This window comes from Zeugodacus cucurbitae, chromosome 3 (assembly GCF_028554725.1).
Source record: "Zeugodacus cucurbitae isolate PBARC_wt_2022May chromosome 3, idZeuCucr1.2, whole genome shotgun sequence".
Lineage (NCBI taxonomy): Eukaryota > Metazoa > Arthropoda > Insecta > Diptera > Tephritidae > Zeugodacus > Zeugodacus cucurbitae.
Window position 1 is genome coordinate 33151336 of NC_071668.1, and position 14807 is coordinate 33166142.

At 35.2% G+C, this 14807-nt stretch overlaps 1 protein-coding gene across 7 annotated transcripts in view; it reads right to left on the minus strand.

Annotated features, from left to right (window-relative positions):
- Window positions 1-13004: 13004 nt before the first annotated feature.
- LOC105220193 (protein Wnt-4) overlaps window positions 13005-14807 on the minus strand; it is a 127945-nt gene continuing 126142 nt past the window's right edge. For all 7 annotated transcript variants that reach the window (XM_054226584.1, XM_054226586.1, XM_054226582.1 and 4 more), the window contains 2 exons: window positions 13959-14189; window positions 13005-13895 (listed from right to left, as the gene is read on the minus strand). In XM_054226584.1, coding sequence (XP_054082559.1) covers window positions 13659-13895; window positions 13959-14189 — 468 coding nt within the window. In that variant the 3' untranslated portion in view covers window positions 13005-13658. The remainder of the gene's footprint in view (window positions 13896-13958; window positions 14190-14807) is intronic.

Below are 14807 nucleotides of genomic sequence, written 5' to 3' on the forward strand. Positions count from 1 at the left end.
CACTTTAGCACTCAGGGGCTTAGAGTTTTTTGTTTCATATTCCTCTCCACGATTTCTCTTCATTTTTCTTATATTTTGTGCATAATTCTGTTGATTCCGTGTCCTCTTTCTTGATTTCGTTTTGCTTTCCTCCATTTGTAAGGGTTCCGAATTCACTTTTAAACTATGAGCTGATTCATCAGAAGACATTCTTTTTCATTCTTATTCGTTTCCATTTCTTGGGAGCATTACTTTCATTTAATCGCCGTAAAATGTCTACAATTAACTTTAAATACTAGGTTTTTACATTAAAAGTTTTACTTCATAATACCTGAACTATCTGAAGACATGACAAAATTACTTTGTGAACACACTGACTTATACCACTATCAAAACGAACAATATCTATATTTCAGTTAACAACTAAAAAATAAACACATTTTAAAGAGTTAATTTGCATGGCATGCTGCTAATCTCTTCAGATTATGTTATTTTATTAAGATTTGATAAGTAATAGCTGATAAAGTAGATTTTTAAAATTCCAGGAAGCAACGGCGTAGACGACTGCGAGTATAATGTTTGGTTACTGATTGATTTAAAGTTTAGGATTAATGACAGTGGAGAAAGGAATGCTAGGAGGAAAACAGTGTCGAGATGAAAGGAAGAAATGATAAGCGTTTGGTTCTGTGTGTACAATTGGGATGATCGGACTTAAGTGGAGGACAGTGTAGTGAAAATGGTATCAGAACAAACTAGAATTGACAATAAGAGAGTTGTCGAGTAAAGGACAATTCTAATTCCAAATAGACGACGACAAGCGTGGGCGACATCCGTCAAATATTAAAATGCACGCGTTCTTATGGGAACAGCTTTTTAGATAACAGCACGACTTTGCGACAGCAGGCTTGAAGTTGTCATTGTTGCTAAATTACAAATGTTTCTAATTTTATTTTGCGAGCAGAAGCGTAAAATAGCTTTGATATATCATACGTAATGTCAAATACAGTTGAAGTGAACGCAACTTCAATTTTCGGTGTCGTGAAAAACCGAACCGAAACCGCATTTTTGTGCATTAAAGAAAGACACAGAGTCCTGACGTAAATTGAATATAAAGTAATCCCCGCTTAAGTGCCCCTTCTTAACATGCAAGACTTTTGAGACACTTAAGCGGGAAAGGTACTAAATAAATCCCGCTTAACTGCCTCGAGGTAGTTACTAAGCTTTTTCTCAAATACTTCGATCTTATATTTTTTTCTTTTAGAATGAAAGTCACATTTATTTCTTATTAATAATAACAAAAATACTTATTATTAGCAATAAATAGGGGAAAAAATTACAAAACTATATAAATGTTTTCTTTTTGACAATTTAAGGGTGACATTTTATATGTAAATTTAGAGAAAAAACAACGATGTCGCAAAATATGGTCACTTAAGCGGGAAAGGTACTTAAACGGGGAGGCACTTAAGCGGGGATCACTGTATATTCACTTTTGTGGTTTCCGAAATTTTATAAACAAGAAAACAAAATTACTTAAACGTTTCGTTAGTGAACCGAAAAATTATAAAAACAATTTATAAAAAAAAAAACGTGATTATTAATAGAGACAGCCGTACGAAACACATGTGTAAGCAAATAATTATATGTACAATAAGCTGTTCTCTTCTTACAATTACCAGATGTGATCAAAGCAGCCATACAGATTTAATAAATACAGAATAAAATGTTTTATTCCCAACTGCATTACCGACCAAACGACAGGTTGATAACACCCAGTAAGGAAATCGCTAAAAACAATAAATAGCTGAACCTCAACATGAGGTTTTTTTCATATGTCTTTATTTATTGAATCTGGTCTTTGAAGCCTAACAATAAGTTATAAAATCTTAATTCTAATTAAAACTAGACAAGCTCAACCAACTGATTGAGTTGTTTTGGTGAAGCGTTGCTCTTCAGTATGCTAGCATATCTCTTCTTTTTAGACGTGATTAATTACAATTTAAATTTGCTGCTCTTATCTTCATGCAGGTGATTTTGCTCGATATGTGTTTTCTCCACGTGAGCCTTCTATCAATACCAAGATATGTTACTTCAGTCGCTTGGGGTACTAAAATATTGTTCATTTTAACTGCCGGGCACGTTTTTAGTCTTAGTGAAAATGTAACATGCTTGCACTTTTGTTCATTTACATTTATACGCCAGTTGGCTAGCCATTCTTCGACAAAAATTAAATGCTCTCCTAATACTCTTGATGCTATAATTGGGCATTTGTTTCGGCTCACATGTCAAAACATTACTAGCTGTTGGAAGGTCTGCTGTATATATTATGTATAGAGTAGGCCCTAAAACACTGCCCTGAGGTACACCAGCTCTTATTGGTCGTTCTTCAGATATGAAGTCTCCTACTTTCACAGTAAACTTTCTATTTTTAAATAAGACTTCAAGGTTTTATGCATTTCGAGAGGTAAGTTTTTTTTAATCTTATATAAAAGCCCGTCATGCCGCACTTTATCGAACGCCTGAGCCACATCTGGAAATATAGCAGAACAGTACTCTCTATACTCAAACGCCCTTCTGATTTCGTTAGTAATTCTATTTACTTGTTCTACAGTGCCATGTTTTGCACGAAAACCGAATTGGTGTTGGTATTACATTATTTCCATGGAGGAAAGGAGACATCTTTGATAGAAACACTTTTTCAAATATTTCAGAAAGACAGGGTAGAATACTGATTGGTCTGTATGATGACGGCTGTATCAAGTCTTCACCAGGTTTGTCTATCATGATGATCTGCGACTTTTTCCATGGAATTGGATAGTACCCGAATCTGGAAATAGCGTTAAAGAGCAAGGAGAGCACTGTTAAAGCAATATTTGGTAACTCGATTAGCATATTTGGAGTAATTTTATCGTGTCCTGCCGACTTTTTTGGATTCAGTTCTTTTATGATTTTCATAATTTCAGAAGATGACGTTTGAATAGACCCAAGCGACTCGTTACCGCTATTGGAGATGAATGGCAGCTTAATAGCGTTTTTAGGGTTGTTCACACAACTTTATTAGTACAGGTGAATGATCAGAAGATAAGTCTGTAGCTGTCACAAGCGTTCTATCTATATTTTTGGTTACAGCGAAATCAATTAAATCTGGTATTTTTATACGATCACTAGGCCAATATGTCGGTTTACCCAGGGATATTATATCAAGGTTATGCTGGTTCATAATGGTTTGGTACAACTGGCGTCTTTCGGATTAATAAGACGTGACCCCCAGTACATGTGTTTTGCATTATAATCTCCACCTGCTAGAAATCTATGACATAGCGTTCCAAAAAAGTCTTTAAATTCGCTATCTGTAATTTTAAAAGGAGGTGGACAGTACATAGCCGTTAAATTTAAATCATCAAATCAACTTTTATTCAAAAGTGTTATTAAATATTTCGAAGATGCTCAGATTAAGACTGAAGAAATTTAAGTAACAGCAATTTCAGTAATAAATGCACAGTCAGTTATTATATATCCGCCCAGGCATAATATCATAACAGATACTTATACGAGTTTATTAAAAAAATATGACGGAAGGTACATCATGGGTGGTGACTTTAATGGAAAACACACTCTTTGGGGATCTCGTTTAACTACAACAAAAGGTCGAAAATTCAATGTTATTTTGACAGGGAGACCTACTTATTAGCTTGCAGATAGTAGGAAATTACCAGATCTTCTTGAGTTTTTTGTAATCAACAAAGTATCGAAAATCAATTTACGTATTGAAGATAGCTCAGATTTAAGCTCTGATCATTCACCAGTGTTACTAACTCTATGCGAAATACCAGTAACGTAAGTGAGGCCAGGAACCATTCGTTTGCATGTGGCTCAAGCAGTTCACGACTTCCGGTCTTAGACCAAGTATCCTCTGGGTAGCCAACAGACATCCGTTTGGAAGCCACTACATAAAAACAAATAACGAAGCAACAGCCTCGGATAAGGAACCAAAGTTTTGATGACGACAACGGCAAACGTATTAAGGACTATGATTTAAGGGCATGTACCTGGAATTTCCGGACCCTTAATTGGGAAGGTGCCAGCTGATTGATGTCCTCGTAAGAGTAAAGACTGATATGACCGCAATCCAAGAAATGCGATGGGCCGGACGGAAGAAGGTGGGTCCTTGTGACATCTACTACAGCGGCCATATAAAGGAGCGCAAATTCGGTGTGGGATTCGTGGTGGGAAAGAGACTCCGTCGTCCAGTCTGGGCATTCACTCCGGTGGATGAACGTCTAGGCACAATCCACATGAACGTGACGTTCTCTAACATATCGCTTATTTGCGCCCACGCCTCGATGGATCAAAGATACCTTCTAAGAGCGCCTAGAACGTACCTATGAGCGCTGCCCCGCCACGATGTCAAAATCGTGCTTGGCGATTTCAACGCTAAGGCCTGAGGCTGATCGACTTCGCTGGGGCCCAAAATATGGTCGTCTGTAGTACTAGATTCCAGTATAAGAAAATCAATCAAGCTACTTAGCTGTCCCCCGATCGAATCACTCGCAACCCGATCGATCATATTGTAATAGATGGACAACATGTCTCCAGTGCTTTTGAAGTGCGTACGCTCCGTGGTTCTAACATCGACTCGGACCACTATCTTGTAGCAGTTAAGATACGCACCCGCCTCTGTGTAGAAAAGTGCACACGTCACACAAGGAGGTTCGACATCGAGAAGCAGCAATCACAACCGACAGCCGAACGAGTTTCTACTCGACTTGCACTTCTACTCTCTGAGAGCACTCATCAGGGCAGTTCACTTTTGCGAAATGTTCATGTTTTCGAATACCAAAAAAAATAATTTAATATACGTTAATACATTTAAATTTCACATTTTATTGTTGTTTAGTATACATATTTATGTTTTACTTAAGGGAATGATAGGAAATGTAAGAGAAGATTGTTATTTAAAAAAAATTACCCATTTTTTTTCACTAAGCAAGTCCTTTAATTTAAGAGAATTTCAGAATTAGGGGATTTCTCAAGTTCAGAATTATTTAAGATCGATACAAAATACATTAAAATAATGAAACATTTATTGTTCATGTTTTAGAGCTTTCGTGCCTTATTCACGTTTTAGAATAGTCAATGCACAAAAAAGTGTGTTCACTTTTGTGGGTGTTCACGTTTTAGAGTGTTCATGTTTTCGAGCGTGCGCGTGTATTTCATAGAATTCTTTATACTATCAGTAAAGTAAATGGTGTCGACGCTACTTGCAGACATGTCGCGCAATATAGTAAAATATGTACCGAGTTTTAGATGTCGTTCACAAAAAATGTAAACTACCTGAGCAATGATGGTGAATGTTTAAAGTGTTCAGTAAGCTTTTTCATATCATCGTTCATTGTCAAGCTAGTGAAATGAGTTATTACACTGTTAAGTGCCCTGGAGACGATCAAATAATTGCGTCAAACAGTTCATATGTGTTAGTGATGTTCAATCGTGTGTTGCCCGCAAACGTTCAAATTAACACGTCAAACATCAGTTTTGTTTTGAGCTCGTAACGAACGGTCATCATGTCATCGTCGGATGATGATGATCTATTAATGGCATGTGCTGCAATTCTTATGAAAAAAAATTTCTCCATTTTTGTATTATTTTATATTATTTAGTTTATTTTATTATATTTGATTTTACTTTACTTTATTTTGTTATTTTAATTTATTTTATTTTATTTTATTTTATTTTATTTTATTTTATTTTATTTTATTTTATTTTATTTTATTTTATTTTATTTTATTTTATTTTATTTTATTTTATTTTATTTTATTTTATTTTATTTTATTTTATTTTATTTTATTTTATTTTATTTTATTTTATTTTATTTTATTTTATTTTATTTTATTTTATTTTATTTTATTTTATTTTATTTTATTTTATTTTATTTTATTTTATTTTATTTTATTTTATTTTATTTTATTTTATTTTATTTTATTTTATTTTATTTTATTTTATTTTATTTTATTTTATTTCATTTCATTTCATTTTATTTCATTTCATTTCATTTTATTTTATTTTATTTTATTTTATTTTAATAAAATTTTAATAAAATTTAAATTTATTTTAATATAGGCGATGCAACCAGGTTTAGGAGACCGGGATGCGAGGAAACGACTCCAGACATTACTCTATCGTCAGAACGTATGGCAAGCTCAATAAAGAGATGGAGAGTCCTAGAGGACTACACGGGCAGTGATCACCAGTACATCTCTTTTTCGATTGATACCGGAACTAACCCTAACCAGATCAGAAAAAACAAGGGCACTCGAAAGTGGAATGTTTTAAAATTAAACCCGTCAAAACTTATTTCCGAATTAGACGAACAAACCTCACCCAGCGCTCCAAAAAATGCAATGGAAATTGTCGAGCACACAATGAAAAATATCACTCGTGCCTGTCGCAAATCAATGCCCAAAGCTTCACACCGCAAACATAAAGCAGCAGTTTACTGGTGGACGGAAAATATTGCCCTTCTAAGACGCACATGCCTCCGTCTCCGCAGAGAGTATACGAGAGCCAGACGCAGAGGAGCCGCATCCGAAAAAGCCGAGAATTACCAAGCGGCGAAAAAGGAACTCAAGCACGCCATCGAAGTAAGCAAGAAGAAAAAATGGGAAGAACTACGCGAGGATATAAACAAAAACCCCTGGGGGCTGGGATATAAAATAGTATTGAAGAAAATCGGAGCCCGCGCTAACCCACCTGAATTAAGCGCTGCCAAAATGGACCACATTGTAAATGTGCTTTTTCCTACACACGAAAGAAGAGCCGAGGAACCAGAACAGGGTATAAGTCTCTCGGAAATCCCCCAGTTCCGCCTCGAAGAGCTGCAACTAGCCGCTAGCAAGCTCAAGAATAACAAATCACCTGGCCCGGACGGAATCCCAGCCGAGATACTTAAAATTATCGCTACAGAACGACCGACAGTACTTCTGAACATGTACAATGCTTGCCTCAAAGCTGGAAAGTTCCCCGAAGTCTGGAAGAAACAAAGACTTGTCCTAATCAGCAAGGGAAAAGGAGACCCCAACTTGCCATCAGCATACCGCCCACTATGCATGCTTGACACAGCGGGAAAGCTTTACGAAAGGCTACTTAAACCTAGACTTCAAGCGGCTATCGGAGAAGCTGGTGGACTCTCCCCTAGACAACACGGTTTTAGACCCGGCAGGTCAACTCTAGGAGCCATTAAAAGCGTCATTGAAAGTGTAGAAGCCGCACAGCGTAGATGCCATAAATACAAAAGAATAGTTCTGCTGGCGACATTAGACGTCCGAAATACCTTCAACAGCGCTAGATGGGTGGATATGATCGACGCTTTAGAAAAGAGTTTTAGGATCCCCAATTACCTCAGAACGGTGGTGCGGAGCTATCTTAGCAACCGAAAACTCGTATACCAGACAAAAGAGGGAACCTGACAAATAGCGGTCACGTCAGGAGCAGCCCAGGGGTCCATCCTAGGCCCAGACCTGTGGAATATTAGTTACGACGATATACTCAAACTCGAAATGCCAGATGAATCGTTCTTAATTGGCTACGCAGACGACATCGCAGCAGTAATCACAGCCCGAGACACAGAAGAAGCCCGAAGAAATTTGAATCAGGTCATGATACGGACGCAAGCATGGCTGGACTCACATAACCTCCAACTGGCAACAGAAAAAACAGAGTTACTACTGTTGACAAATAAGCACATCCCATTAGAAATTAGTATGCAAACTACTACGGACACTCTGAGGACACGAAAATCAGTGAACTACCTAGGTGTAAGACTGGACCCCAGACTAACTTTCTGGGCACAAATCCAGCACGCCGCAGGGAAGGCAGCGAAAATAACATCCCAGCTTAGCAGACAAATGGCGAACATAGGAGGGCCCACCCCAGAAAAGAGAAAGCTCCTAATGTCGACAACCACTAGCGTCTTATTATATGGAGCAGAGGTTTGGGCAGACGTATTAAAAAGGGGAAATCGGCGTAAATTACTGGCTAGAGTGCATCGCACCGCAGCCCTCAGAGTTGCATCAGCCTATCGGACAGTGCCAGGTGACGCAATATTAGTTATAAGCGGAAACGTCCCAATTGACCTCCTAGCATACGAAAGAAAAAAGCTGTGGGAACTAAAGACAGTATGTCCAAACAACAAGAGCGCTATAGAACAAATAAAGAAGGATACAATACTAGCATGGCAACGAAGATGGGAAAATGATAGCCGCGGCAAATGGACGGCCAGACTCATAAAGGATCTAAACTCATGGACAAGCCGCAAATTCGGAGAAGTGGACTACTTCACAACACAGCTGCTATCTGGGCACGGATACTTTAAAAAGTACCTCCACAGAATGGGAAAAGTCGAAGAGCCGTCCTGCCTAAACAACGACGCGACAGAAGATGATGCTGAACACACATTCTTTAAATGTGTGCATTGGGAACAGGAACGCACCGCCGTCGAAGACCTGGTTGGGCCAATAAACGCGGACAATATAGTCAGCGTCATGTTGGTGAGCAACGAAAACTGGAATATTATCCAGAAATACGTAGCGAATCTGCTACGTAACAAAAAGCGGGACCTGGTGCGCAGACGTAAGTCTCTCTATGAGAAAAATGGAACGCCACCCTGAAGTAATGCGAAAGCGGTTCCAGGGTGGGCGACGGTTCCCTAGAGGGGGGGTTTTTAGTGGCCTGCGAGTGGCACATACCATTGCTGCGACGACAGCTTTGATGATGCGGTAGGCATTTTCCACCCCCTCTCCCGCGACAAAAAAAAAATCCTTTTATTTTATTTTATTTTAATTTATTTCATTTTATTTTATTTTATTTTATTTTATTTTATTTCATTTCATTTCATTTCATTTTATTTTATTTTATTTTGTTTTATTTTAATTTATTTATTTATTTATTTTATTTTTTAAATTTAATTTTATTTTATTTAATTTAATTTATTTTTTTTTTAATTTATTTAATTTAATTTAATTTAATTTAATTTTATTTTATTTTATTTTATTTATTTTATTTTTTTTTTATTTTAACTTATTTTATTTTATTTTTTTTTAATTTTATTTTATTTATTTTATTTTTTTTTTAACTTATTTTATTTTTTTAATTTAATTCAATTTAATTTATTTATTTTATTTTTTTATTTTATTTTATTTTTTCCGCTTCGCTTTACTTCACTTTTCTATGTCCTCTCAGCTTGAAATCTTCCCTGCAAATGAGCTCATGCTCGTCAAACATGAGTGGAGATGATCAAATTATCGTCCGTCAAATAGAAATATCAAAAATTTTTGATTTTCATCAAACAGAACCGACAACAGGTCGGTGTAGCGTACGTGTAGCCGACGAGAGCCGACGACACCAACACACTTAAAGTGTTTGACGCAATTATTTGATCGTCTCCAAGGCACTTTATACAGTGGTTTTGTTGCCCTGGATATGAGACTAATTTTAGATATATTTATGCTCTCAATTCACGAAACTATCAATGATTTTGTAAGAATTGCTCTCAATTTTTTTAAAATCTTTATTTTCATTTTAATTCAAAAAAATCGGAAAACAAGAAATAAAATGACAAAAATGTTGAAAATATTAGTTTTATTTTGAATGATTAACAAACATTGAAGTAAATAGAGAAAAAATTTTTAATAACTTATACTATATTCCCTTAAAATGCCTTTTATTAGCTTTTTTTATAATTCTTCTTTGGACAATCTCTTTTTAAACACCAGCAGTAATCTACCATCATGTGACAATCCCAGCGACCCTGATACCGTTCTTCCATCACTTTTAGATCCTGTTAAAACCGCTCTCCCTGTTCTTCACTATAATTCCCTAAATTATCCGGGAATTTATCTAGATAATTGCGAAGATAATGTAACTTTATACTCATATTTGCTCCTAGAGTCTGAAAATTTGTCAGCATATTTTGCACAATTGCTCCATAATTTGGTGCTTTATGATTACCTAGGAAATTTTCGACTACCAATACAAAACTTTTCCAAGCTTTACATTCCGGAACAGTCATGACTTTGATAAAATCTGAGTCTTTCATCATTATACGTATTTGAGGACCATCAAATATTTCACCTTTTAACTTTTCTATACTAAGCTTAGGAAATTTTCTACAAATATAATTAAAGCAGTCTCCGTCTTTGTCTAATGCTTTTACAAATTGCTTTTACAAATTGCTTGAGTATGATTTTGTCTCTGCTTACCAATGGCTCTCTGATTACATTGGCTTTACCGACATTTAAAGAATCTCTCACAGCTCAAACATCTTGATTCCAATGATGTTGCTTTGCTTTACTGTCCCACATACAAATAAAGCACGGCTCTTTCGTGTATCCACTCTGTTGACCGCGTAAAAAATTAACCACTTTCAAATATACACAGATCGGCCACTGATGTTCCGAGTATTTAATTTTTTCTAAAACTAATTTTATATTTTCATACTCCTCTTTGAATTTTGTTGAATGGGCGATTGGAATAGATGCAAATTTATTACCATTGTGCAGTAAAACGCATTTCAAACTTCTTTTAGAACTGTCAATGAAAAGTCGCCACTCAGTAGGTTTATATTCTGTTAAACCCATGTTTAAAAGTAGTTTCGCGATATCATTACAGTACACCGTCCGTCTTCACTAAAAAATTGCAATAACTCTTTTTCTCGTGTCCTGTATGTCGTAATTGTCACTGTTGGGGCCAATAAATTTTTTTCTTTCAATCTTGAGGGTAACAATTCTGATCCTTGTTTTGATAAATAGAGATCACGTATTAAGTCATTGAGTTCATTTTCAGAAAATAACTTGGGCGTAGATGTTTCACCTTCCCATTCACTTCCACTTTTAGACTGTCCCGATTTCTGTGAATTTGGTAACATCATTGTTTCTGAGGGCATTCGAATTACTTTTGGAACGTAAATAGGCAGAGGAAGATTTTCACTGTGTAGTATAGGAAATTTTGTAGATTGTAAATCTGGATATCTCCAGGTTTGATTGCGATTAAAACCTTTAGCATCAACAACGCAAAAGTAACAATCATTTGTAGCCTCCATCCAGATAATCGGAATACCAAAGTCTAATCCAGAACGTTCTCCTTTTTTCCATAACCGTAAAGACTCAACGCATAACTTACAAACTTTATGAGGAACCCATGGTTTTTCTAGTTTGTCCTTTTTAAAACCGAAGTATTCAGTGTAAGCCTCCTTAACAAAGTCTGTGATGTTTCGTTGTTGTTTTTTTGTTAAATAAACACCGCAAATATAACAAAACAAATCAGTACTATATTTACACTTTCTGCTTGACGAACTCATATTTTAAAAGACAAAACAATTATATATTTAAGTATTAACTTAACAGAACTTATTTAGATTCACGTAGAGGTACTTCGTATTGTCGAATAACTGCGATCTCAGCTGGGGATCGCTAAGAGTAGGGATCACGTGATGTTTGCATGCGCCAAAAAGTTGTGCTAATCATGACTGATAAAATCGATTTTTATGAATAAAAAGCTGATTATTGTTAAAATTATAAGATTTGTGAAAATCATAAAAGTAACAAGTAAGGAAAGGCTAAGTTCGGGTGCTTGAAAAGTTATGGTCCGTTTTCGACAATTTTTTCACAAGTGAAGCCAGAGATGATATGCACTAATTGTGTAAAGTTTTATTCCGTTATCTTCATTGGTTCCTTATGTTTACATTATAAAGTGAAGGAATAAGATGGATTTCAAAATTGAGTTACATGGGAAGTTGTCGTTGTTGTGAACCGATTTCATCTATTTTCCACACGTGCCATCAGGGTGTCAAAAAAATATTATATACCGAATTTCATTCCAATCGGTCGAGTAGTTCCTGAGATATAGTTTTTAGCCCATAAGTGGGCAATGCCACGCCTATTTTCCATTTTGTAAAAAAATCTGAGTACAGCTCCCTTCTGCTATTTCTTCTGCAAAATTTAGTGTTTCTGACGTTTTTCGTTAGTTAGTTAACCCACTTTTAGTAATTTTCAATCTAACCTTTGTACGGGAGGTGGGCGTGGTTATTATCCGATTTCAACTATTTTCATGGTGTGTGGTGGGGTATGTAAGAGAAGCGACTGCAGAAAGTTTGGTTTATATAGCTTTATTAGTTTGCGAGTTAAGTACAAATAACCGATTTGTGGGCGGGGCCACGCCCAGTTCCGCAAAAAAATTACATCCAAATATGCCCCCTCCTAGTGCGATCCTTTATTCCAAATTTCACTTTTATATCTTCATTTATGGCTTAGTTATGACACTTTATGTGTTTTTGGTTTTCGCCATTTTGTGGGCGTGGCAATGGTCCGATTCCACCCATTTTCGAACTTGATCTTCTTATGGTGCCAAGGAATATTTGTGCCAAGTTTCGTCAAGATATCTTAATTTTTACTCAAGTTACAGCTTGCACAGACGGACAGACGGACAGACGGACGGACGGACAGAGATCCGGATTTCAAATCTACTCGTCACCCTGATCACTTTGGTATATATGACTCTATATCTAACTCATTTAGTTTTAGGTGTTACAAACAACCGTTAGGTGAACAAAACTATAATACTCTCTAGCAACTTTGTTGTTGCGAGAGTATAAAAACACATTCAGTACTTTCATATATATATTCGTGATCTGGACACTTGAAAACATAAAAATGTTCACAGATATCCAGGGCAACAAAAAAAATCTTTTTTTTGTAGGGCTGTGTTATTCATTTGAACTAATATAGTCTGTAAGCTTTTATGTTGATGCAGTCATCAATAATTTGTTGTTAATCTATGTAAAGGCAGAAATTAGTAGTTTGTTAATATTTCCAATACTAAAATGGTGAAACTCAAAGAATGGCCTTCAAGTAGGTTTCCTTACACATGGTTAAAATAAGTGTTGTAAATATATTTGGTCATTCACTAAATTAAACAGATCTAGAAAACACAAATTTTGTAGAAAAAACCTATTTGCAGTCGAGAAAATATACAGTAATTTAAAGCAGCAGTTTTATTTTTTATATGAAATAAATATAAAATCTTTAGAAAGCTTTTTATGTGCTAAATACTATGGCTATAAATATTTTTTATACTAGTTTTTTAATCGACATAGTTTTAATTCCGCAATTTAATGAACAGAGCGATATTGACTTTCAAAATGTTCATTTGTATACATACATATGGTTATATGGTTACAACTATAATTGGTTGATTTAATTTGTATTAATTTAAATTTTTTTGAGTGTCATATGAATATCCTTATTACAAATATAATACACACGGAATCAAATTCTACTTAGAAAGTAAATATGATTTTAACTTCGGTTCATTATAATTAGTAGCATATGTATTTATAGGCCTGTTCATTTACATATATTTTCACTAAAGAAACGTACCAGTCTATACATGTTTATCAATTATTAAAATCTTAACTACTGGTTTTTCCATCTTACGTTTCAAGTAAGTGAGCAATGGTTATTTTTTTTAAATACATATAAATAAGTATTTTTATTAAACCTTTGCATTGAAGTTTAATAATAGAATTGGGATACATAAAAATATCTATGGAATCTGAACAAAAAACAGACCTATAATTATATGGTTGAGACTCATATACATTGTAAAAATAAGTACTTAAAGCAAATTTATTTACAAAAAAATTTATCTTCGAATCGTTGGCAATAATCGCAAATGAGTTGACAACATCTTCCGTTATTAAATCGACAGCGACACTTTTCTACTTGCTTGAAAACATGAGTTGTATATCCACGTCCGCAGCATAGATTTGCGCAGTTGTCAGGATGCAAGCATTGCCGATCTTTTGTGACAGAGCAATATGTAGGGGAAGTTTCAAGATAGTAGAGCGTCGTATATTGTGATTGCTAACAAATTAAATTTTTATAAATGATATATTCATATGATGTTAATTTAAATAAACGACTAACTTTTTTTCTTTTTTGTTTCAACCTTTTTAACCGATTTATGGGGGCATTCCGTCGTATTGTACGCAAGTTAGGCGCCTTTCGAATAGCTTCATTATATTTTTGTCGTAATAGTGTTGATGTTGCATTAAACTCAGACAATTTTTTCCAACATGTTTTCATTGAACAAGACCCAGAAACTCCATGACATTTGCATTTGTCCATCATCAACGTAGATACTGATTCAATACCAACCTATAAATAAACACATACTACAATTCAATTATAAAGCATCTTCAAATTGGTGGAGTTTCACATTCAAGAATCCCGGTTATTCATATTATATTCATATCAATGTAATTTTTACATACAGTGGCTCACAGCTTATTTCATGCAATATAAATTTTTCAGTTTATATTGCCATAAAGTGGAAAGTAAGACACTTAAGAAAAAAAAGTTGATGGATATATATTCTACAATGCTTTACTAATATAGTATGCTAAATAATGTTCTTGGAAGAACAATCTTACGTTTACAAAAACAAGAATTCCAGCTACCTTCCAGAAATTTTGCTCCCAGCTTATTTCATGCACCCACTTGTCTATGTTGTGGAGAAATCCCGTTGCTAGGGTTGCGGTACTAGGCGTTTGTAAATCTTAGGGCTGGGATTCAGTAATAGTTTGAACAATTTTAATGTATTTTTGAGTGTCGAGTACACCAGTGTACCAATTTGAGTAAAATGGGCCCCCGTACAACGATTGAGCAGCGAGAATTGGTCATAAACCATTTCAAAAATGGAAAATCACAGTGAAAAATTGCTGAGATTGTAAGTTTAAGTAGTGCTACAGTGCAAAATATAATGGAGCGTTTCGT